Here is a 26,789-nt window from a genome sequence, read left to right as displayed (position 1 = left end):
CGCCACTGCTAACACACCATCTAAATCCATATATTAGAATTTGAGCACTGTCCGGCCAAATCGGTCACACTATCTGACCGAGCTCCCAAACATTCTGTTGTGACGAGACTATTCGGGAGTTGAGACCGGACGGAGGCGTAGAAGTCGCCCGCCCCCTGGCATATCTGATGGATGTGGGGGTGATTCCGCCTTCAAGATGGTATCAGATGAAAAAAATGTTTAACATGAAAGTTCTTCGTTTCATCAAGATGAACAAATCAGCTTTCTGTGTCATTCAATCTGATATTGTGTGTGGCCTATGGGTTCCCAAAGTCGAGCTACTGTCTCAGGCCCACACATAAATCCGAGTTAGGTTAATTTTGGTAAGATTTGGACGAGGTTCGGAGTCCTTTTTGCCACCTAAATAAATAAGAGGTGATGACCGATTGAACAACACAGAACAATCGACAAATCAAGCTACCACCTTTTACCTTTGTTTGTCATCTCTCCCTCGTTTTTCTTCTTCTCTTTCTTCGTTGTTCTTCATGTTCGACGATAGCAAACCTCAAGGCCCTAGGGTTGGTCAGGTTGAACTAGGGAAGCCCATAGCCACCATACGCCTTGACGGGGTCCCTTCTGGGGGTGTAGGGTTTTGGGTCGTCAAAAGACCTCGCCCACGTGTCTTGCGCATCACGCTCCTAACGATACTCCTCCTCCGTCGTGTCTTAAGTATCATGCTTGACACCGGGGTACGCGGTGACATGTTTGTGCGTGAACACACTTGTTGGTGACTCTGCCGGGGACGGAATTTATAATGGTCTATCGTGATCATTGTGGCTACGAAGAGATTGTCATCAAGAGTTGTTGCAATCTATAAAGGTAATATGAATACCAATTCACTTATGTAGATGTAAATAATTCATATGTTGGTGTTGCTAGATCCTTTGATGAGCATAATGTAACAACTAGCCTTAGTTTTGTCAATCATGCATCTATTATGTGCAAGAGCCGATGCAAAATTATTTACATGCTTCAACGTCTTATAATTTTAACAACATGCAACATGTGTACTCAAACCCTTATGCATCGCAACCTAAAAAATCCATATGTCGATGAACAACATGATGAGTTTGATTAATATATTTGGAATACACAGTGTTAAATTTCTAGTAGTATGAAAGAGAGTGTATCACCCTTTTATTCATCAACAACTAACTTGCAATGAATCCAAACATGTCGGTGGATAGAGGAGTTGACCATGCTACTACTAGCAATTCTGTCAATTATCCTCAACCATCATATGCTACACCTCATGAAACTAATTTTTTTGGCACCATACACAACTGTAGATATTCATAATTTGGCTCTGCACCTTCACGCCCATAGCCGAATAAGTGGAAATTCTACTAGAGCACATGCACCTGCACATAGTACTGTAGCATATAACGTTGCTCCTTGATGACCCACAAGTATAGGGGATCTATCATAGTCCTTTCGATAAGTAAGAGTGTCGAACCCAACGAGGAGCAGAAGGAAATGATAATCGGTTTTCAACAAGGTATTCTCTGTAAGCACTGAAATTATCGGTAACAGATAGTTGTGTGATAAGATAATTCGTAACGGGGAACAAGTAACAAAAGTAACTAAGGTGCAACAAGGTGGCCCAATCCTTTTTGTAGCAAAGGACAAGCATGGACAAATTCTTATATGAAGCAAAGCGCTCCCGAGGACACATGAGAATTGTTGTCAAGTTAGTTTTCATCATGCTCATATGATTCACGTTCGTTACTTTGATAATTTGATATGTGGGTGGACCTCGCATATCATGCTTATTCCTTCTTAGGAAATTTCTTAATTGCAAAATTCCTTTATTACATGCTTATTCTTGCATATTATAAAATAATGTAATTTTTGTGTAAATTGTGTGCAATTTTTCATTAGTTTCTTTCTTCTTAAAGAGTAATACCGATACCACTAATTTATTTTTTCTTAGAAAACTTCATTATTTTGATTTTGTTTCAGGTTTTTCTTTCATTTCCTTTCTTCTTTAAGGAAAATATATTTAATACCACTTATTCGTTCTTCCATAGAAAACTTCATTATTTTGATTTATTTTTATTTTTATTTTTAAGTGTAATACCAATGTCACTAATTCATTCTTTCTTAGAGAACTTCAGTACCTTTTACTTTGTTTTATTTATTTTTATTTTTATGGTAATACCAATGTCACGAATTAATTCCTTCTTAGAAACTCTTATTTTAAGAAATTCCACTATTTTATGCTTATTCTTGCATATTATAGGAAAAAAAGCAACTTTTATGTAAATTGTGTGCTAAATTTGCAAGTATTTGTTTTATTTTCTTCATTTTATTTCTTCTTAAAGGGTGATAGCAATGTCACTAATTCATTTTTTCTTAGAAAACTTATTTTTTGTGTGAAAAATCCATGATTATATAATTATTTTAGCATATGATAAAAGTGCAATTTCTGTGTATATTGTGTGCAAATATTATTCATTATTTGTTTTATTTTTCATATTTTTATCTTTGAAGGGTAATACCAATGCAAATAAGTTAGTCTTTCTTAGAAAGCTTCCATTTTTTTGTTTTTCTTTACTTTTCTTTTAGTATATAATTATAGGGCGATAGAAGGATATAGAAAGTGTAAGTTTCTATGTTCTATTATGTTACACATAGTTGCATAATATTATTTTCCTTTTTATTTTTTTGTTATTTAATTTAGTTTTCATATAAGGGGAGAAAAAGGGTGGAAGAACAAGCTAGCTAGGCCTTTGGATCCTGCTCGAATGGTGGAGAGCGATTTGATTGAACACCGAAAAATTTTAGACACCTCACACGTGGTGGCGGACATAAAAATAAAAGAGGGCGTGCCCTTGAAAATCAGCTAATTTTTACATACGAAAAATTTATTTTTCAAAATTCTGGGCACACCAGCTAGGCACGCCACTGCTAACACGTGGTCGCCCCTTTTTCCATTGTCTTTCTTCTTTGAGGTAATATCAATGCCCTTAATTCGTTTCTCCTTAAAAAGATGGTTTTAGTTTTGTATTACTTTTAGTGTTAATTTTGCTCCATCCCACAACCAAAAGGTTAATGAGGAAAATTGTCAGCCCTCTTTCCAATCATGGGCTGAGAGTGATGGGCTAGGCCCAGCCGGCTCCCTACGGCAACAACTACAAGTAGGGGGGCCAAAGCATCAGGCGAAGGTATCCGCGTAGGATCAGGCGAAACGGCACGACGGCTCCCGTCTCCTACCTCTGGTCCTCTTCCTCCTGTTCTTCTTGATTCCTCAAATCTTGTACCTCCATTGCTACCTGTAATCCAAGCTTGTATCCCATAGATCGTGAGAGAGATACCAGGTTCTTAACATCTGGTATTCAGAGCCAGTCCTCCATCCCTTTCCGCCCCAAATTGTCTCTTCCAGTCATCGCTTTCTTCCTGTTTGACAAAATGTCTAGCCACCAAACGTCCTCAGATCAAGTTCTCAGCATGGTGGTGGAGCAAGCAATTTACCCAATCACCGTTGAGGTGATGCATTCCCTCTTCGGTCCCTTTGGTGTTGAGCAGTTGGTGGTGTATCCCCCAACAATATCAGAGGATGGACAGCCATGTGTGGCGGCGGATGTGCGGTTTTGTTCGGCACACGCGGCGGCGCACGCGTTGGCATACTGGGACGGCCGCTGCATCTACTTCCGGTGCTGTCGACTGCAGATGTGGAACGCTACGCCTGACGTGTTGCCGGCGCCAACCTCACCGCCAACGCGCATGGCAACGCCGGATGCGTTCATGGCGGGCGATACTGCTGCCTCGGCACACTCCACCGTCTTGGACCCCTCCGTCAACATCCCTACGGCGGCCAGCACCAGCACGCTGCCTCACGTCCAGGATACACCCCCCAAGTCTTCCCTCGACAGCAAAGGCCGCGTCCTCGTCACAAGCACGACCGAGTACACATTGGTGGCGGCAATCCAGAAGTCGTCACCGAGCTCGCCGTCCTCCCCGGCGACCTCTCCTCCACCACCAAGGCCCAGGAGATCCCCAGGGTCGCCCATGATGCAGCCCCGGTGTGCATCGCGATGGTGCCCGTCACCTGTTCGACGGAGTGCTCGACCCAGGTCGACACCATCGACAGCGTCGACGAGGTCCATGACACCACTACTTCCATCTTCCCCACGCCCACAGTCGACATCCAGCATGCCCTCGACACCACCGTCCACGTCGCCAAGGGTTTGGGACCATCCAATGGTGACGACGAGTTCGTCCGCACCATCGGCACTCCGCCGCTCGCGTCGCCAACAATGCTGATGTCGCTGCTTCCAGCAACCTCCCCGGCGCCTATCACCGACTCTGCTCATCGTGCCATTAACGGCGACTCTATCCCGCGGGTGCCCCTGGACATGGAGGAAGTGCTTTTGCTCACTCAAGCCCCTTGCATGGTTTCAGTCGTCACTTCTATGCAGCTGCTCGTGAACCGTGACTTGGACGACTCCCTGCCAACAAAGTGTTCACATGTCTGCCTCAGTGACACACCTATGTCCTCATTAAGCATGATGGTGTCTCCGCGCATCAGGCACGAGACGCTAGTGCTACGGCCGATGCCGTGGCCATCGCTTTTGAAGGATTCCACAGAGGGATACAAGGTACGACCTGTTGCATGGCCGTCTTTTGCTTGCTTGATCTCCATGGTGCCAAGAGATATGCATGTCCTGAGTCAGCCGATAATGCAAGTTGTGGGTGATCTGAACCTGGGTATTGTGGAACGGGGACTAGTTACCTGTTCTATGGCCGCACATTCATTTATGAGCATACAACAAATGGGCGCTCTAAGCACAGGATGTTCTAATAATATTTTTCTTCACTTCATGCTAAGTGCGCAATATGAACTAGGCTGTGTTGCTGTTATTTACTTGCTTGAGGAATTTTTGAGCCCAGTTAACCTTGAGTGGCGACCGGAAAGGCCACTGCTAGTAAAAGCTAATTCCAGCAAGTTGTGTTCATTCGGGAAGTGTGATTCATATTCCACATTATGCTTGTTCCCTCGGAATCCAGGGGATTATTTGCTCAGAATAACCATGGGGTTTCTTACTGCTAGCAGTGGTTCACAATGGCATGTTAGGTGTATCATTGCGCAGTCCAGTCAGTGCTTCTCTCGGATTGTAAAAATCGAGTGGTTGTTTCCTATTTGTCCGAAGATGATGACATGGTGCTTGGTTTTACTATCTCCTGCTGACAATGATTATGAGCTGTGGCGTTGACCAGATCAAACAAAAAAATGTGGTTTGCTTGGGAAGTTCAGAATATTGCATATTCTTCTAGCCCCTTCAGTCAAGCTGCAACCATGGCCTTCCTGCAGATTATCACTGATTTCTCTAGCTAGCATCTCTGGACAATGGATATTTAACTACGACGAGCATGTTGTTGTATCTAGTATTCCATGGCATGAGAAATCGCAGAGGGCCATGCATACCAGGAGCATGTCAGTGAATTGGTCATTTTTGAGTCGAAGGGAAATTAAGTTTCGATCGGAAGCGGACTATCTTGAGGAACCATGTTCAGTTTGGTCTGACTGCCACCATACTGCAATTATTTACTTGAGGGAAGAGGGAATTATGGAGAGAAAAATACCCAGTGCAAGCAACTTCTAGGGGAGTGGGAATGCAGGCAACAAGAATGCTCTGTGTCCCTAGACCACCTGCCAAACCCCCATGAAGATTATGACCCTTGCATGGAGAAGAATTCACAAAACAATTTTATGCTGCCTTGTAATCTTCTGCCGGACAATGGATGCCTCAAGTGTCACAGAGTTCATAGAGAAACCGGGTCAAAACTGCTGAAACCATCAGGTATTCACTGTGTACAACCAGCATGTTACTTTGAGGTTGGTTGTTCTCAAGCAAATCTGAACCTGAATGAAGTCAGTGCTCCTGTTGTTGACATGTTTGCGAACAAAACTAATCAGGTGTGGGGGTTATTTCTCTGTTGCAAGCATCCACCTGATCCAGCAGCCCTGTGCCTGCATGAGCCGCAACTGCGTACCAGTTCAATTGCTACTGATTTTCTTCTGGGAGTTCCTTATGCCTTTTGCTTCTATTACGTGCTTCAGTCTGGCTATTTGTCCGCCGTTGTATCTGAAGCTATACCGTATGAACTGGCGACATTACTGCATCCTCTGTTGGACACCTCCAAGCTGCAACCTGATGACTACAACAACAGGTGTCGCCTGCTTCTGTTCATTTCTGCTATAGTGGTGTTGCAGATCGAAAGGGGCATCTACCGGATGGGCACCTCTTGGGATCCTGGCGGACCGACATGCTTGATGTTACTGGAATTGACTCGACAAGCGTCCTATGAAGGAGGGAGGAGCGTCATCATTGTCGTCATCGTCTTCACACAAAGCTCCATCGACTGCAAGTGCTACCTCGACTTCAACCGTGGCGGTGCCGACAACGACTACGACGCCTTCTTCGACGGGATTTTCATCGGCCACAACAACTACCTCTCCATCGTTGCAGTCTACCTCGACTTCAGCTACCGCAACGGCTCCAACCAAGCCTGGGAACATCGAGCGCCATGGGATCCAGGAGATCCTCGGCGGTGTCAGCTTGAGGTCAAGCCGAGTCTCATCCAGGGAGGGATGTCGGTGACTAGATCGTGCCGGGTCCTCAAGTCAGCGAAGAAGCAACGCGTGGTGCACGACCGAGCATGTGCTCCCGTCCCCCAGATACTCGCTACCGGCTTGAGGGCAAGCCGGCTTTCAAGGGGGAGGGGATGTCAGCCCCCTTTCCAGTCATGGGCTGAGAGTGATGGGCTAGGCCCAGCCGGCTCCCTACGGCAACAACTACAAGTAGGAGGGCCAAAGCATCAGGCGAAGGTATCCGCGTAGGATCAGGCGAAACGGCACGGCGGCTCCCGTCTCCTACCTCTGGTCCTCTTCCTCCTGTTCTTCTTGATTCCTCAAATCTTGTACCTCCATTGCTACTTGTAATCCAAGCTCGTATCCTATAGATCGTGAGAGAGATACCAGGTTCTTAACAAGAATGCCATGTCTGCGGTGCATGTGTCTATATGCATGTGGGCGGTGTGCATGTTGTGTGCATGTACGGCTCTTGAGTCACATCCTAGCATAGTTTTTAATTTACATGCATGCCTTGGGATGAATACGTGGGGTGGTATAGAAAAAAAGTGACTGATCCTAAAATAAAATTCAGTCGCCTGGGCTATAGCCGGTCCCGTCAAACATACACTCTTTATTTTGACAATGACTGCGGTGCAACTTTGACTGAAGCTCAATTGAATTCCTGTTGAGTGTCAAACAGACACTCCTTATTTTTCTGGCAAGACAGATATCGCGCAGCCTCATTTATAACAAACATATATACACACAAGGCATAATATATCATCGTTCTTGAAATGAATGGTACATATATACCCTCATAGACACTGTCTGATCACCGGTGGGTGGTGTTGTTGTTGTTGTTGTTGTTGTGAGCAGCATCATGGGTGCCGGAGGCAGGATGACGGAGAAGGAGCGGGAGAAGCAGGAACTGCTCGGCCGCACGGGCGCGGGCGCGGTCTTCCAGCGCTCACCGACGGACAAGCCGCCGTTTACGCTGGGCCAGATCAAGATGGCAATCCCGCCTCACTGCTTCCAGCGCTCCCTGGTCAAGTCCTCCTCCTACTTGGTCCATGACCTCGTCATCGTCGCGGCGCTCCTGTACGCCGCGCTGGTCTGGATCCCAGCCCTCCCAAGCATGCTTCAGCTGGGCGCCTGGCCGCTCTACTGGGTTGCGCAGGGCTGCGTCATGTTCGGCGTCTGGGTGATCGCGCATGAGTGCGGTCACCACGCCTTCTCCGACTACCCGCTGCTCGACGATGTCGTCGGCCTGGTGCTCCACTCATGGCTGCTCGTCCCCTACTTCTCGTGGAAGCACAGCCACCGCCGCCACCACTCCAACACCGGGTCGCTAGAGCGCGACGAGGTGTTCGTCCCAAGGCCGAAGGAGGCACTGCCGTGGTACACCCCCTATATCCACGACAACCCCGTCGTCCGTGTGGTGCTCATCGTCGTGCAGCTCACCCTTGGGTGGTATATGTACCTGTCGCTCAACACCTGGGGCCGCCCGTACCCGCGCTTCGCCTGCCACTTCGACCCCTACAGCCCGATCTACAACGACCGGGAGCGCGCCCAGATTTTCATCTCTGACATCGGCGTGCTGGCCGTGTCGTTCGCCATGTTGAAGCTCGTGTCGACGTTCGGGTTCTGGTGGATGATGCGGGTCTACGGCGTGCCGCTGATGATCGTGAACGCGTGGCTGGTCCTGGTCACCTACCTGCACCACACCCACCCGGCGCTGCCGCACTACGACTCGACGGAGTGGGACTGGCTGCGCGGGGCGCTCGCCACCATGGACCGCGACTACGGCATCATCCTCAACCGCGTGTTCCACAACATCACGGACACGCACATCTTGCACCACCTGTTCTCCAACATACCGCACTACCACGCCATGGAGGCCACCAAGGCGATCAAGCCCATCCTCGGCGAGTACTATCAGATCGACCGCACCCCTCTCGCCAAGGCCACATGGCGCGAGGCCAAGGAGTGTTTGTACATCGAGCGCGAGGACAGCAAGGGGATCTTCTGGTACAGCAACAAGTTCTAGCCGCCAGGATCCATCAACCGTGCTGCAGGAAGAACTCAGGAACAGATCCAGGGCATTTGGGCGGAAGGAAGACTATTACCGTGGCTTTGCTCAGTTCCATCTTTACTTTTTTCTCTGTGATTTAGTCGCCGGACATGGTTTGGCCGGCGGTCGTCCTTGGTGTCCGTGGCCATTGACATGGCCGTATGTTGTGTGTGCGTCTGTCATCTCCCCGTCCATGCATGCCGTGTTGTTGTAAACAAATAAACCATTTCCTGTTTATGTCGGATTTTTCATAGTACACCAGTTCTTTTCCATGGCTTTCGCGCACCGCACCATGTGGCACAATAATACTTGGCCAATATATGCCTCATTAGCAAAACTAAAGATTTTTGTTGATACATTTTATGTTCCTTAATGTGTTGTAGAATAAGTATAATGGCATAAAATATCTTTGATAAAATTATGGTTGATTCTCTAAATACTAAAAGAATATTGTTTAAAACATTTTATGCGATATGTATTATCATGATCATGGTCTACATGATATTTGGCAATGTTTTTGTTTATTTGGTTGTTAAAATTCACCAAATATTTTTATTTTGTGAATCCTCATGTGATTTCTATGTTCAACTTCTTTTACTTGGATAGTTATATTATTTTTTCGACGATTATTGTTAATGACATCTTCATGTGAATGTGAAGTTTAATGTTTGCTCAGTGATAATATTACACACAGTTCTCTTGCATGGTTCAAAAAAAAATTGAATTACATTATGTTGTTGCTTTATGTAAATGTTGGTTATTAAATTAGCCGATGTTCTTGCTAGCCATTGTGTGAGTTTGCAAGTCTCTCTAATCAAAATTAAACTAAGGTAAGTTTTGGTTAGTGATTTAGTGAGAAAATGTTCCAGTGGAATATGATGATAATCTGGCAACTGTTGAATATATTTCATGTGCCATTAATGAATAAATAAGGTTATTTTTATTTTTTTTCAACGATGATACAAATTACAATAACAATCAATCATGTCTATAATTCTTCTCGTCACACGGTTAATCCATGCTTAATGTATTCTTATTATTATGTTTCTAGCGATGAGCATTAATAGTGATGTGAACTGTTGTTTTGGCATCGACCCACTTAATATAAATGACTTTCCCTTGGTTGCTCTCGAGCGTCGCAGCCCCGGGGTCGGGGTGTCCCAGCGCGGCGTGGTGACCCGGGGGTAGGCGGTCCAGCACAGCGGCTCCCTGAAGGAAGGTCACGGGGTGGACACCGACTGGTCCATGGTGGCGGCAACGACCCGGTTCGAGGTCGGGAAGGTAATGTTAGGTCGTGGAAGGGGGGGGGGGCACGATCGAGAAGATGGCACCAGTTTGTGCGTTGTTTTGAGGATTTTTTTGATCTGTTTTGGTGTTCGGTTTGGTGGGTTTTTGTAGTTCAGAATTGATAGTAGAGTAACTTTTTCTTTATTGTAGAATAAGGTCTTAATGGGTGCTTGTATATACATATTCTTTGTAAGTACTAATGTGTACGTATTTTACCAATCTAGTAAAAATTATGGGCTCTCCTAGATTTTTTTCTTCATATAATTCACTTGGGGTATCTTAGATATATGATATAGCTCGCTTTAAAGTATATTTAGATATGGTATATGAACATATTAAACACTTTTATATTTCTTTACGGATAGAGTAGTATATATAATATCACATGAAAATATATGAGATGTGAGTCTAACCACACCCCGTTGTAAGACTCCTCTTTTATACTCCTAGTCCTAGGAGTATGTACTCCCGTCGTTAGTGAATGTGCTGGACGGGATGACTATCTTCTGTATTTAAATAGCTAGCTCCACTAATCTATTTATCTTAACATGAATGGGAAAAGTTCCAGCTCAACATATAACTATCTATAAAAAAATCACCTCAACATGTACAACTATCTATAAAAAAACACCTCAACATGCAAATATGCATGCTATTTTCATTCTATTATGATATTTATATTATACAATAATCAAACACAATAAATCATATGAATATTAGTTTTAGTTCTTATATTATTACTCAAAATTTTCATGTTAAATGCAACACTTTGAATATATTGTAACACATTTTCACAACAACATGCCAAGTACTCCCTTCGTTTTTACTTACTCTGCATATTAGTTTTGGTCAAAGTCAAGCTTTGTAAACTTTGAAAAAATTTATAGACAAAAATATTAACATATACAATAACAAATCAATATCATTAGATTCATTATTAAATGTACTTTCACATCATATGGATTTGTTATGATAAAGGCTTATATTCTTTTCTATAAACTTGGTCAAACTTTACGAAGTTTGACTTCAGACAAATCTAATATGCAGAGTAAATAAAAATAGAGGGAGTATCATCTAGTATTCAATAGAGTGAAAACTATGATGCAAATTAGTAAATAATCTAACTAATTGCTACGAGTGCACACCTACTCCCTAGAAATCAGAAACGCTTGGATGTTATCCACGTTTTGTACTGCTCACAGTTCACGTTTTCCGCCTTCCATGCAGTATATGTTCCATCAAGAGAAGTATAAGTAGCTTTTTTTAGATGCCACCGGGTCTGAAACTTTGAACATATACTAATGATTTTTGGTGGGATTACTTGCAACCAAGGAGGGTACAATGTTATACTATATTTTTGTGTGTCAGGCGACTTAGCCCACAAAAAGCGAATTGTGCTGTGTTTGTACTACTTTGAGATGAGGTATACACTAGTACTTAGAAACTAAAAGAGTATATACCTTCTTTTTTACACAATGGGTATTTTTTTTCCTGGTGCGTATATATACATTTTCTGTGAGTGAGTATATAGACATTTTCTGGTGAGTGAGTATATATGTTTGTTTGTGAGACGGTATATAACTCTTGTCGTGGTTTTAGTTCAAAATTTTAAACTAAAACCATGACAAAAATTATGAAAGGGAGTAATATATATTTTTAGCCCTTATATAGCCAGAGGTGCCTTTGGCCATTTCGCAAAAAGGGTCTATTATAGGAGTTTATTTGTTATCGAGTAAGGACATCTCCAACGCCGACCCTCAAACTGCCCGCATACATCCGGACCAGACGTGTTTTGCCAACCAATGTGATCCTGTATCGGTCTGTAGGCCAGTCCGGACGTGCTTTTTCCCGCAAACCATACAAAGTGTGTTGGGGGGGGGGGGGGGGGGGGGGTTGCGGGCGTCCAGACCGCTGCCACGCGCGCTCATGTCTACCCCGGCCCATCAAAAACCCTCCTCCTTCGTCCATGTGCGTTCCCACCCGACGCCAGCTGCCGCACACTGATGCACCCGGGCGCTTGGCCTCACCAGAATCCGCTATTTAACCGCGGCCACACCCGGCTAAACTCCACACCACAACACATCCATTCCACATCCTCCTCCATTGCACCACATCCACCATGAACGCGAGCGGGAACAATCTGTGGGAGAGCCTATCGACGAAGATGAAGCACGAGGTTGCCGCCGTGCCAGGAGGATTGAGGCCGTCATGCCGGCCAGCTCCCCCGAGGTCTCCGACGACGACCCCGCAATGGAGACAAGGTCCAATGATGACACCACACCGGTGCATGCCGGCTTGACCATGGAGCAGGCGCAGGCGCACTGCGATGCCGCCATGGCGGATGAGGAGCCGCTTGCGCGGCTCCTATGTCGGCATTCCGGCAGGCTTAGGAGGAGCAAATGTACAACCTGCTCCTCTTCGACAACACCGGTTGGTGAAGGGCCAAATCTACGGTGAGCGTGCAAGCGAGAAGGCCGTGTCCACCGTCTCCGCGGCGAACCCGAACTTCGTTGTGGAGCAGCAGACGCTCTACGAGGCCGCGCGTGCTCAACGCGTCACTCACAACGCAGTGCTGGCGGTCAAGGACGAGAACGCTGCTAGCTGCGCGTCTTACGCGCCGTCGTCCAACTTTCGGGGGCGCATGTGGCAGGTGGACAGTGACGGACCGTCCACGTCCATCATCAACCTCATGTCTACCGGCATTAGCGACGGACGGGTCACGGACTCCTCCGAGGATGACTAGGGCATGGGAGGCGGCAGTGCATTGTGTCCCAAGTGGGCCGGTCTGTCTCCCATGTTCTAGTTTTCCTCGCCGGAGACCGCATCTCCACTTCACGGGTCTTGAACCCGCCACCATTCATGGACACAACAGTTAAAGGACGTGGTCACCAATGCCGAATACAAAGGAGGTGAACGGCGGGCGCCACCGTAGGATAGCTTCAGGGTCCGGCCACTTTTTTTAATGAAAAGTGTAATAAATGTAATAAATTTGTACGGTTTATATAAAAATCTGCCGTGTTTGCATGAACTTTGTTCAGTTAGTTGAAACTTGGTTCGAGATATACGTGGATGGATGCGAGAATAAATTTGTGGGTCAGAGATGCCCTAATTGAGCACGCATTGCATTTTGCTGAGAGGGCATGCGTGTACCATTTCTTGTGATAGCATATATACTAAAAAACGATTACCGTCTTGATTAGTGAGAGAGAGTGTGAATAAATAAGTAATACAACGTGAATCTGCACTGATGTTTATACATCTACCTTTCCGTAAGCAGACGACTATGATGGCCTAGAACGAGGACTACGTCTCGTCGTTATCACACGTATCAGGATGAAAGGAACACTAGCGTCGTCGTCACTGGCGGCTAGCAGCTGACAGCGGCCGTGATACATGAAAGCGTCCACTCCACGGGAACTGGAAGGGATGTTCAATTGTTCAGACGTTGTTTTCGTCGGTCGTCGCCGGCGGCGGATAAGGGAGCAGGGGACTGAGGCCTTCCAAAATAGTAATCACTAGCGTCGTCGTCGCTGGCGGCTAGCGGCTGATGACGACTGCGCTACATGACAGCGTCCTCCACGGATGTTGAGATGTTGTGGTCATCGCGGCGGCGCACAGGGGAAGAGGGGATTGAGGCCTTACACAAGAAATACTAGCGTCGTCGTCGCTGGTGGCTCGGCGGCTTGCGGGTGATGGTGACCGTGCTACATGAGAGCGTCCACGGGAAGGGATGTTTAGAGCATGTGTAGCCCGGCGCCTTAGAGCAACTTCAATGGGGTGACCTTTCGTCCGCCGCCGTCCGTTTGGGTCGGCGCGGACACAAAAGGCGGCACAACGCGTCGACCCAAACGGACGCGCGTCCGCTTTTCGTCCGCAGGCGACCCATTCCCGGTTTATTTTTAAGCCGGATTTGCGTCGGCGCGGACACGCGACGGACGTGCGCACGCTTGCCTTCTTCTCTCTTCAGGCCCGCTGATCGGTGGCACATTGGCCTCCCCCACCCCCCATCCAACAACAACCCTCACCGCCTCCTTCGTCGCCGACGCCGCCGCCCATTTTTGCCGGCGACTCTGCCAGCCGCCGCCGCCTCCACATCCGCCCAGCAACGCCGCCCACTCCCCCGTCGCCCGCCACCGCCATTTGCCGCCGGGGAGCCGACTGCTTCCCACCCGTGCTCCCCCCACCGCACAGCCGCCCGCAACCAAGAAGCCGCCTCGCCGCCCCGGCCAGATCCTCATCGGCACGCTCGTCGGACGCCGGCCCACTCGTCGGACGCCGGCAGGACAGCTAGCTGGTCCGTGCGCGCCGTGACTCCCCTCGCCGGCCGTCTCCTTCGTCGACGCTCGCAAGCTGTTCGACAGTTTGCCAAGGTACAAAATGGACTCCGCCGACGAGTTCTTTTTCCACAATTTCCTTTGCGACTCCGACGATTCGTCGTCCGACGACGTGGAGGAGATATTGGCTGCCGTGTTGGTCCATCACCACCTCAACAGCCAGCGGCCGTTGTTCCGTGGCTCCATTCCGGGCCACCTTCCGGCGTTGAATCGCAACCGAGAGAGCGGGCATTTCCTTTTTTGAAAGGACTACTTTGATACAACAAACCCGTTGTTCAAACATCAAAAATTTCGCCGCCGTTTCCGTATGAGTAGGCATCTTTTCAACCGTATTAGAGAGGGGTGGTCGGCTATGACGACTATTTCGAGTGCAAAGAGGATGCCGTCGGCAAGATCGGTTTCTCCTCTTATCAGAAATGCACTGCCGCCATCCGAATGCTTGCATACGGAGTGCCCGGTGATCTCATTGACGAGTACGTCCGTATGAGTGAGTCTACATGCCTAGAGTCCCTGTATAAATTCTGCAAGGCTGTTATTGCTGTGTTTGGCCCTAAGTACTTGAGAGAGCCGACAGCTGAAGATACAACCCGTTTGTTGGTGATGAATGCCAGTAAGGGCTTCCCAGGGATGCTTAGCAGCATAGACTGCATGCACTGGGAGTGGAAGAACTGCCCTTCTGCTTGGCAAGGGCGGTATAAGGGCCATGTCAGGGCTTGCACTGTCATAGTAGAGGCCGTGGCGTCTCAAGATCTTTGGATCTGGCACTCTTTCTTTGGCATGGCTGGATCACACAATGATATCAACGTGCTTCAATGCTCGTTGGTGTTTGTTAGGCTTGCCGAAGGCAACAGCCCACCGGTGAACTTTACTGTCAACCGCCACAACTATGACAAAGGATACTACCTGGGTGACGGTATCTATCCTTAGTGGACCACTATTGTCAAGACAATACCCAACCCTGTCGGAGAGAAGAGGAAAAGATTTGCCCAAGAGCAAGAGAGTGCTAGGAAGGATGTCGAGCGTGCCTTTGGTGTTTTGAAACCTCGATGGGGCATCGTTCGGTATCCTGCTAATACCTGGAGCACGCAGAAACTGTGGGAGGTGATGACTGCTTATGTGATCATGCACAATATGATCGTAGAAGACGAGCGCCCGGAACGTCTGTACGATCAAGGGTTTCAGTTTCAGGGTGAGAATGTTGTGCCTGAGCATGGAGGAGCGGCAACGTTTGAACATTTCACCCAATTTCATCATGACATGCGTGATTGGGAAACTCACCTGCAACTGCAAAATGATTTGGTTGAGTATATGTGGGCTCATGTTGGCAACCAATAGATGTATCTTCTTTTATTCGTTTGCAAAACTATGTGAACCATTTTTATTTGTATTCGGCTTGTAAAACTATACTATTTTATTCGGTTTAAACTATGTTATTTGACAATATGTTTGAATGCAATCAACAATGTAAAATTGGGCGGCCAGCCGGCCACGCTGGCACATATGGGTCGGCGCGTTGGGCGTGCTGCCGACCCATATCAAAAACAGGGCGGACGGCCGACCCAAACGGACAAAAAGCGGACGAAATCGCCGTCCGTCTGGGTTGCCCAATCGGAGTTGCTCTTAGGCCATCTTCAAGACAGACCCGCAAACCGCCTGCATAGGTTCGTACCGTACTGTTCGGCCCGCAAAAGTTATCCAACGTGGTCTTGTATTGATCTACAGGTGGTCCGGATGATTTTCTTCCGTGAACCAGAGACAAACATGGGGAGCTTTGCGGGAGTCCAGACAGCGGACACGTAGGACTCCAACACCCCCAGCCCACCCAAAACCCTTTCCGGACCTCGCGCCTCCGTCCTTCCCATTTTCTCTCCTTCTTTCTCTCTTGCTTGCGCCGCCGCTCCACCATCCCGGCCGCCACACCACACCTCAGCCGGAGCTCTACATCTCCGTCACCTCCAACGTTCCAGCCGGGCCCCACCCCACTTCTCCTCCGTCGTTGCTGAACCCTTCTCCTCCGACCGCCCCGCCAGGTACCATTCGCTACTGCTATACTTACCATGCCCGTCACTTGTTCGATGAATTGCCGGAGCTAAAAAAGTTGTCCCTTCTTCTTTCTAGCAATGGATTCCGATTTGGAGTACATATACGAGCACTATGTTGAGTCGTCCTATGAGGAGGAGTACTCGGATGAGACGGTGATGATGCAGGCGGTCCTTGAAGATGTGGAGCGTGCGGAGGAGCATGTTCTCAAATTCAAGGGCTCGGTCAAGGGTCATCGAGTGCTCAACCGCAAGAGCTGCTGGCCGACTACTTTGCCCTAGATGCACTCTCCGTTGATCATTTTCCTCGGCGTTTTCGAATGCGCACGGCTGTCTTCGGTCGTTTGTACCATGGCGTCCAGTACTATGATGACTACTTTGTCTTGAAGAAGGACATTGTGGGAATGATTGGCTTCTCTGGTTACCAGAAGTGCACGGCCGCACTCTGGATACTTGCATATGGCATGGCCGCTAATTCGTGGGACGAGTACCTACGAATGTCTGAGAGCACATGCAGAGATGTCATGGTCAAGTTTGCAACTGTTGTGGTCGAGGTGTTCGGACGTCGGTACCTGAGTGAACCAACTGTGACAGACACAAAGAGGCTCTTGGAAATCTCAGAAGCAAGAGGGTGGCCAGGTTTGCTTGGGTCTCTTCACTGTATGCATTGAAAATGGAAGAACTACTCGAAGGCTTTACAAGGGCAATATCAGGGTCATGTGTAACGCCCACTATGCGGCTATATCTCCCACGTGTCAAGGCACGACTTAGAGGCATAACCGCATAGTGGTTTTGTCGCAAGAAGGGTCATCTTCACACAATCCCATGTAATGAACAAGAATGGGATAAAGAGTTGGCTTACAATCGCCACTTCACACAATACATAATAAATATCATCATTCATCATTCAAAATACAATCATATAGACCGACTACGGTCAAAATCCAGATGAAAATAAGACAACCCCAAAAGCTAGATCCCCGATCGTCCCAACTGGGCTCCACTACTGATCATCAGGAAAAGACACATAGTAACGACCACGTTCCTCGTCGAACTCCCACTTGAGATCGACGCCATCATCTGCACTGGCATCGTCGGCACCAGCAACTGGTTTTGGAAGTATCTGTGAGTCACGAGGACTCAGCAATCTCACGCGCGCGAGATCAAGACTATTTAAGCTTGTAGGACAAGGAGGTGCAAGAGGTGGAGCTGCAGCGGCAAAACATATATGGTGGTTAACTTGCGCAAAAGAGAGCGGGAAGAGAAGCAAAGGAACGGACGTCATCTAGCAATGACCAAGAAGAGGTCCTGAACACCTACTTACGTCATACATAACACAGACCGTGTTCACTTCCCGGACTCCGCCGAGAAGAGACCATCACGGCTACACACGCACTTGGTGTATTTTAATTGGGTCAAGTGACAAGTTGTCTACAACCGGACATTAACAAATTCCCATCTGCCTCATAACCGCGGGCACGGCTTTCGAAAGATAATACCCTGCAGGGGTGTCCCAACTTAGCCCATCATAAGCTCTCACGGTCAACGAAGGATAAACCTTCTCCCGGAAAGACCCGATCAGTCTCGGAATCCCGGTTTACAAGACATCTCGGCAATGGTAAAACAAGACCAGCATAGCCACCCGAATGTGCCGACAAATCCCGATAGGAGCTGCACATATCTCGTTCTCAGGGCACACCGGATGAGACATCCTACGAGTAAAACCAGACCTCGAGTTTCCAGGAGGTGGCCCCGCAGTCTGCTCAGTTTGGACCAACACTCGAAGGAGCACTGGCCCGGGGGGGTGGGGGGGTTAAATAAGATGACCCTCGGGCTCGCGAAAACCCGGGGGAAAAGGCTTAGGTAGCAACTGGTAAAACCAAGGTTGGGCCATGCTGGAGGAGTTTTATTCAAGGCGAACTGTCAAGGGGGTCCCATAAATCACCCGACCGTGTAAGGAACGCAAACTCAAGGAACATAATCCCGGTATAACAGTAACTAGGGCGGCAAGAGTGGAACAAAACACCAGGCATAAGGCCGAGCCTTCCACCCTTTACCAAAATATATATATGCATTAATTAAATAAGAGATATTGTGATATCCCAACATATCCATGTTCCGACATGGAACAAACTTCAACTTCACCTGCAACTAGCAACGCTATAAGAGGGGCTGAGCAAAAGCGGTAACATAGCCAAACAAGGGTTTGCTAGGAAAGGATGGTTAGGGCTGACATGGCTAAAATGGGAGACATGATATAGCAAGTGATAGGTAGCGAGCATGGCAATAGAGCGAACAACTAGCATAGCAAAGATAGAAGTGATTTCGAGGGGTGGTCATCTTGCCTGCAAGGTTCTCAGAGTTGTCGAAAGCTTGATCCTCGTAAGCGTACTCGACAGGTTCCTCGTTCACGAACTCGTCTCCCGGCTCTACCCAAGACAAGAACACAAGCAAACGGAACCACAATCAATCACGAGAAATGCACAAGCAACATGATGCAAAACATGTATGATATGCAAGAAGTGATATGCGATGCGTATGCGTGCTCCGGAAGGAAAATGATGAACATGGCAGTAACTTGGCAAACCAAGCATGCCACTGGAAAGATGAGGTGATTTTGGTCGAAATCGATATAAAGATCACCGGAATCGGATGCACGGTTTGCAAATGGCAAGCAAAACAAGAATGACACTAATCTGCGATAAACAGCAAGATAGCATTTAAAATACAACAAGTAACAATGCTACAGCACCCCAACATAGCAACAAAGCACATGGCAATAATCTACAGGAGATGCTTGACAAAAGATGAACACTGAGCTACGGCTAGTTCACAACATATCAAGCTCAAACAAGCATGGCAAAAGTGCAAAAGATTACAGGTTCACAGACTTGGTGAAAAACTGGACATGGCAGAAATCAGCATCAGGTAGCAATGTTCAGAGCACGAAATCAATATGCTAAAGAAACTTAACATAGCAAAAAAAGGCATGGTAGTGTTCTACTAAATGCACATGACAAAAGTCCCTTACTGACCACAAGCCAAAAAGGACCATAAGATATGATGGCAAGCATGTAAACATAGCAAGTTTCGTTATCAGGTTTCAGACTTAGCAGAAAACAGAGCATGGCAGAAATATTAATATGTAGGCCTCTTTATGAGCTTGATGCACTCACTACAGAACAATGCATGACAAACCAAGCATACCTACAGTAAGATGGAATGTCTATGAAGCTAACCATGGCAAGAACAATTGCATAGCATGTATGGATCAACTACAACAAGCTTGGCAAGATTGCAAATCATGTTAAGAATCTGCCAGAAATATTTTATAGCAAAAGTAGAGAAAGATTGAGTCATGCTATGGTACTCTAAAATTGCAAACAATTGCAGGAATGGATCAATTACAACTATAGATACAAAACATCCTTACTGAACATCTCCAAAATATGCATGGATCTCTCTCTAGCGTCAAGTTTACATGGCAACAAAATTACAGCAGACAAAGACTTAGAGAAATCACTAAGTCCCTGAAATCAGAAATATTACGGGGCCTACTTTGCATGCTTGTGCTAGTCACCACAAAGGCCACAAAAATACATGGACTATACCACTGGAAAGATGGAATAGCATACTTCAAAACACATGTAGAGCTCATGCCCAAAAGATGCACAGATTAAATGATACAAAAATGACAAATCTCCAAGTTCTGACAAGAACCAGAGATTAACAGCAACTAGCCCTCTTCCAACGAATATTTGGGCATCAAGATGACCTCTAATGAAAATGGTGCAATTGAACAAAATGAAGAGCATCACGAGACGAACAATTTTACATATTATACGCGCAAATCGGAGCTACATGCACAAAGTTATCGCATCTCGAACAGGAGCACTTGCTGATAAAAATCTGGGACTTGGAAAAAAACGGTCGCGAGGGAGAGGTCAACGCACGTACAGTGTTCGAGCGGATCCGGATCGGGCCGAAGCCGGTGGAGCTCGCCGGAGCTGCGGGGAAGGCAGGGCGGCCGGGGAAGAAGAGGAAGGAGGCGGCGCCTCGGGCCGGAGGAGGAGAGGCGCGGGCGCGGCGGCGGTCGGCGGCGCCGGCGGCGGCGGCCGGGGCGCGCGGCGGCGAGGCGCCGGTGACGGGCGGCGGGGAGGTGGAGCGGCGGCGGGCGCGCGGCGCGCGGGCGGCGGACGGCGCGGGCCTGGAGGGCCGGCGACGGGCCTGCGGGCCGGCGGCGGGGCGAGACGGAGGCGGGCCACGTGGCGCTCGCCGGTTGACCGGGCGGCGCGGCGGACGTGTCCGGCGCGGGCGGACACGTCCGGCGCGGCGCGGAGGGAGAGGGTTAGGGTTTCGTCTGAGATTTCGTTTTCGGGATGCCCACTCATTTATAGGTAGAGGGAGCTAGGAGACTCCAAATGAGGTGCGGTTTTCGCCCACACGATCGTGATCGAACGACCTAGAGCATGGAAGAGAGTTTGGTGGGCTTTGGGCTGGTTTTGGAGGGGGTTTTGCTGGATACTCAAATGGACATTGCGGAGGCCCGGTTAACCGATGGAGTACCAAACGACCTCCGAATGGAACGAAACTTGACCGGTAGACTCCGGGTGGTATATTAAGACCACTTGACAAGCCTCGGTCCATTCCGAGAATGTTTGACACACGCACACGAAAGAAAACTAGAGGGGTGCACCGGAGGAGATAGGAGCGCCGGATTGGAAAACGGACAACGGGGAAAATGCTCGGATGCATGAGACGAACACGTATGCGAATGCAATGCACATGATGACATGATATAAAAATGCATGACATGACAAAATACAAAACGAAAAACAAAACCCGACAACGGAGGGAAAAACATATCACATAGCCGAAAATGGCAAGAGTCGGAGTTACAAATATGGCAAGTTACATGCGGGGTGTTACAACACTCCACCACTACGAGAGGATCTCGTCCCGAGATCTAGGACTGAAAGAACTCCGGATATTCGGAACGGAGATGGTCCTCGCGTTCCCAGGTGGCTTCCCGGTCGGAATGGTGCGACCACTTCACTTTCAGGAATTTGATAGACTTGTTGCGAGTCTTGCGCTCCGTTTCTTCAAGAATAGCAACTGGGTGCTCATGATAAGACAAATCTTCTTGGAGGTCAATCTTTTCGAAGTCGATAGTGCGCTCAGGCGTCTTGAAGCACTTGCGGAGCTGTGACACGTGGAACACATCGTGCACGTTCGCGAAGTTGGAAGGAAGCTCAAGTTGATAGGCGAGGTCGCCTCTTTTGCCAATGATCTTGAAAGGACCCACGTATTTAGGGGCAAGCTTTCCTTTGATACCGAAGCGACGAGTGCCTTTCATTGGAGAGACGCGGAGGTAGACATGGTCTCCGATCTCGAAAGCCAAATCACGATGCTTACTATCATAGTAGCTCTTCTGGCGCGATTGCGCGGCTTTGAGATTATCACGGATGACTTTACACATTTCTTCAGCTTCAGTGATTAAGTCATTGCCAAGAAGTTGGCGTTCACCAGTCTCTGACCAATTGAGAGGAGTACGCACTTTCTGCCATATAGAATCTCGAATGGGGCTTTGCCCGAACTCGCTTGGAAGCTGTTGTTGTAGGAGAATTCAGCATATGGAAGACAATCTTCCCATTTCATGCCAAAGGAAATGACACAAGCCCTGAGCATATCTTCAAGAATTTGATTGACTCGCTCGACTTGGCCACTAGTTTGAGGATGGAAAGCTGTGCTGAAGCGAATGTTTGTGCCCATGGCCTTCTGGAAGGAGTCCCAGAACTTAGAGGTGAAGATGCTTCCACGATCAGAAGAAATCAATTGTGGAATGCCGTGCAAGGAGACAATTCTGGAGGTGTAGAGCTCTGCCAGCTGAGCTGCTGAGATGGATTCTTTGATTGGAAGGAAATGAGCCACTTTAGAGAGCTTGTCAATGACAACGAAGATAGCGTCATTTCCGCGCTTGGACTTGGGAAATCCAGTCACGAAGTCCATTTCGATATGATCAAACTTCCATTCAGGGATAGCGAGAGGTTGGAGGAGACCAGCTGGTCGTTGGTGTTCTGCTTTCACTCTTCGGCAGACATCACATTCATTCACGAATTGAGCAATCTCTCGCTTCATTCGAGTCCACCAATACGACTGCTTGAGGTCATGATACATCTTCGTACTTCCAGGATGAATGGAAAGGAGAGAATTGTGCGCCTCGTTCATTATGACTTTCCTTAGATCACCTTTAGGAACCACAATCCGGTCCTCGAAGAACAAAGTGTTCTGTCATTAATGCGATAGCACTTGTATTTGGAAAGACCCTTGTCGATACCACGTTTCACCTTCTTCACCATGGCATCAAGGAGTTGTGCCTCACAAATTTGATCTTCCAAAGTAGGAGATACTATGAGGTTGGCAAGAACGCCTTGAGGAACAACTTGGAGATTCAGCTTGCGGAAAGCTTCACAAAGATCCGGCTGGAAAGGCTTGAGAATTAAGCTGTTGCAATAAGCTTTCCTGCTTAAAGCATCTGCAATGACATTTGCTTTGCCTGGAGTATATTCGATACTCGGATTGTACTCTTGAATCATTTCGACCCATCGAGTCTGCCTGAGGTTGAGGTTGGGCTGAGTGAAGATATACTTGAGACTCTTGTGATCAGTGAAAATGTCCACTTGTCTTCCCAACAAGAGATGTCTCCACGAAACCAATGCATGGACAACTGCCGCCAACTCAAGATCGTGAGTGGGGTAGTTCTTCTCGTTGGGCTTCAACTGCCGAGAGGTATAAGCCACAACTTTCTTCTCTTGCATTAACACAGCACCGAGACCTTGGAGAGAAGCATCACAGAAAACTTCATACGGCTTGGATTCATCAGGAGGAGTCAAGACAGGAGCTGTGACTAGTTTCTGTTTGAGAGTGTTGAAAGCAACGTCACACTCAGGAGACCAGACATATTTCACATGCTTCTGCAGGAGGTTGGAAAGAGGCTTTGCAATCTTGAAAAAATTCTCAACGAATCTTCGGCAATAGCTTGCAAGACCCAGAAAACTGCGGAGCTGCTTGCCATTTTGAGGAGGTTCCCAATCCAGAACTGCGGACACCTTCTCGGGGTTAACAGCGATGCCTTTGGCGGAGATGATGTGACCAAGAAAAAGAACTTCATCGAGCCAAAACTCACATTTGGAGAACTTCGCATAGAATTGATACTCTCTGAGCTTGTCGAGCACCAATCGCAAATGTTTGGCATGATCCTGCTTATTCTTGGAGAAGACCAAGATATCATCGAGATACACCAGAACGAATTCATTGGTATAGGGGTTGAAGATGAAATTCATCATCCGAGAGAACACCGGAGGAGCATTGACAAGGCCGAAAGACACGACAGTATATTCATAAGAACCAAAGCTTGTTCTGAATGCTGTCTTGGGAATATCTTCTTCACGAATGCGAATCTGATGATAACCCATACGAAGGTCAAGCTTCGAGAATACTTTAGCGCCCTTGAGTTGCTCAAATAGCTCATTGATGTTGGGAAGTGGATACTTGTTCTTGATTGTCTTCTTGTTCAATGGACGGTAGTCGACACAAAGTCGGTCCGTGCCATCCTTCTTCTTGACAAAAGAACACCACAACCCCATGGAGAAGAACTCGGTCTGATCAAACCCAGACGTTCTTGTTCATCGAGCTGCTTCTTCAATTCCTTCAGCTCGTTTGGTCCAAGCTTGTATGGACGCTTGCAAACGGGTACAGTACCAGGCTCTAGTTCGATAACGAACTCAACTGGCCGGTGCGGAGGCATACCCGGAAGCTCTTCTGGAAAAACATCTTGATACTCGCAAACGACTGGAATTTGAGATATGGCATCCAATTCGCCCTTCTCATTGAGAGAGAAAAACCGAATGGTTTCGTCACGAGCGGCAAAAATAATCACATCCTCAGACGAGTGTGTCAATTGAATTTCTCTGGCAGCACAATCAAGTTGAGCCTTGTGCTTAGAAAGCCAGTCCATCCCGAGAATAAGATCAATATCCGAGTCACCAAGAACAATTGGAGAAGACTGAAATTTATAGTCACCCATCTTGATGGAAACATCGGGAGCAACCAAACTAGACGACAAAAGCTTTCCCGGAGAAACAACTTGCATAACTTTGGATAAAATCTCTGTGTCAACATTGTGCTTCGATGCAAATGGGTATGACAAGAAAGAATGCGATGCACCAGTATCAAAAAGAACTTTTGCAGGAATATCATTAACTGAGAGATTACCCATTATCACATCAGTAGATTCCTCCGCTTGAGCTGCATTCATCATGTTCACCTTGGCAGACTTTGGATTATGCTTGACCACTGCATTGCTGGAAGATCTGACAGGAGGAGGAGGAGGAAGACGCCTCTGGTTGAAGCACTTGTTAGCATAGTGACCTTTCTGCTGACATTTGTTGCAAGTCACCTCTGAAAGTGGACGGTGATAAGGAGCATTGGACTTTGGAGCTTGATTCTGAGACTTGTTCTGATAGCCAGAGTTGGAAGAGTTTGAAGAACCATGGCCACCTTTGTTCTTCTGCTGGTAAGGCTGACGAAACGGAGGAGGAGGAGGAGGAGGCAACCAGAACTTTTGTTGCTTAGCTGTCACAAGTGAGGAAGAAGAAGACTGAATTGCGTCTCTGACTCTCTTCTTAGAAGCCTCACACTTGAGCTGAGCAGCCTCTTGCTTCAGTGCCATATTGTAGAATTGATCGAACTGAGTAGGCTCAACAAGAACGAGAGCTAACTGCAGATCCTCTTTAAGGCCACCTCTGAAGTGATAGATCATGCTCTTCTCATCAGGAACATCTTGTTTAGCGAAGCGAGCAAGTTTCTGAAACTGAATGTTATATTGATACACAGACATGTTTCCTTGCTTGAGATTGCGGAACTCCTCACGCTTGCTCTCAACAACACTTTGTGGAATGTGGTGCGCTTTGAAGTCCCGACAGAAGTCAGTCCAAGTGATCACACGACCTCCTCTGGAATCTTTGTATTGTTGAAACCAATCAGCAGCTTGGTCCTTGAGCTGGAAAGAAGCGAACTTGACAAAGTCCTCATGCCTGACATTGCTACATTCAAAATGCTTGTTGATGTCCACGAGCCAATCATCAGCATCCGTGGCCTCGGCACAGTAGCTGAAAGACTTGGGCTGATTTGCGAGAAACTGGTTGAGAGTGGCAAAGTGAAACTGATTGTTGCCTTGACCTTGATTGCCTTGCCCTTGAGTACGTTCTTGCAAGAGTTGCAGAATCATCTGAGCATTGGCGTTGGTGGCTGCCATGATTGCTTGCCATGCCTCCGAAGGTGGAGGTGGTGGCGGAGGGTTCGCTTGACTCCCTTCATTGCGATCCGGATTCTGACGCGTTGGCGGAGCCATCCTGAAGAGGGTGACATCCGTTAGCATCTTGATAGACAAAAGATAAGTAGAATCAACGGACAGAAATTGCAACATATAGTCTTCACAATAAACATTCGAACGAAGATGAACGAATGACTTCCGTAGTAAATCATCACACTTCCATAAGTTGAGAAGCCACTGGAAAGATATGGAATGAACATATGAATTCGAATACCACAATACAAAATAAAACCAAGTATTGGCTTGCAGAATAAGCCGGAACAAACATATGATAGAAATTTCGTCCGAAGTTTTCGTGGTGGGGCCCACACGGGCTCAATCGTACAGCACCATCATGTACAAGGCTGTGCACATGACATACGAAGCGTCCCCGAGTCGGCAAAGCCATGGACTCTTTAAGACACAACGAGACCACTGTAAATCAACCGTATACAGGCGGACCACTAGACGTCGAACCCCAATCTCATATCATGCATCTGTCGGAAAGAAATCCTAAGGCTACTTGAATTCCCACTTATAAACTCCCGAAACTTTCTGGTTATGCAATCTGGTGTAGGGGATACAGGGGACACAAATATATATCACCCAAACTAACAATCCCTAGATCCAGCTGTATCCATCCGTCAACACATAACCAAGAAACCTTCGGAAATCGTTTACCTCAACCTTCGAAAAACATCCGTTATACAAGTTATGGCAATACTCCCGAACTCCCGCCCCAGTACTGGGTGGCGTCGAGGTGATCTCACCAACAACTGCATAAAAGAGATTTCGATGTCGGCGAAACTCAAGTATTCCAGAACTGCAACGATAAAATTGTGACGACAACACCTCGGAGCTCAACTCCCCGGGACACTGCCACAACCCCTAAATGACAGGAGGCACCAAGAACAATGTTCTCGTCACAAATCGATCGGAACGATTCTAAGATACCCGCGTGATCCTAAATTTTTTTTAGTGAAATTTGAGGAGAGAATAGTCAAAACTCTACGTCAGGAGACCTCACCAGAGCGACGAAGGGACTGAGGAGTAAAAAGAATCCTACTCT

The 26,789-nt window shown here is 47.4% G+C and overlaps 2 protein-coding genes across 2 annotated transcripts; both read left to right on the top strand.

Annotated features, from left to right (window-relative positions):
* Positions 1-7,398: 7,398 nt before the first annotated feature.
* Positions 7,399-8,979, top strand: LOC109756354 (fatty acid desaturase DES2-like). The gene has a single exon (XM_020315208.4). The coding sequence runs from the start codon at positions 7,497-7,499 to the stop codon at positions 8,661-8,663; it is 1,167 nt and encodes a 388-aa protein (XP_020170797.1). The 5' UTR covers positions 7,399-7,496; the 3' UTR covers positions 8,664-8,979.
* Positions 8,980-16,428: 7,449 nt separating this feature from the next.
* On the top strand, positions 16,429-17,018 carry LOC141026114 (uncharacterized). Its single transcript, XM_073502087.1, has 2 exons — positions 16,429-16,572; positions 16,710-17,018. The coding sequence occupies exons 1-2, from the start codon at positions 16,429-16,431 to the stop codon at positions 17,016-17,018; spliced, it is 453 nt and encodes a 150-aa protein (XP_073358188.1).
* The last annotated feature ends 9,771 nt before the right edge of the window (positions 17,019-26,789 follow it).

Source organism: Aegilops tauschii, chromosome 6, assembly GCF_002575655.3.
Source record: "Aegilops tauschii subsp. strangulata cultivar AL8/78 chromosome 6, Aet v6.0, whole genome shotgun sequence".
Lineage (NCBI taxonomy): Eukaryota > Viridiplantae > Streptophyta > Magnoliopsida > Poales > Poaceae > Aegilops > Aegilops tauschii.
The sequence above is the reverse complement of the archived record's forward strand: the minus strand, read 5'-3'. Positions and strand labels throughout refer to the sequence as shown.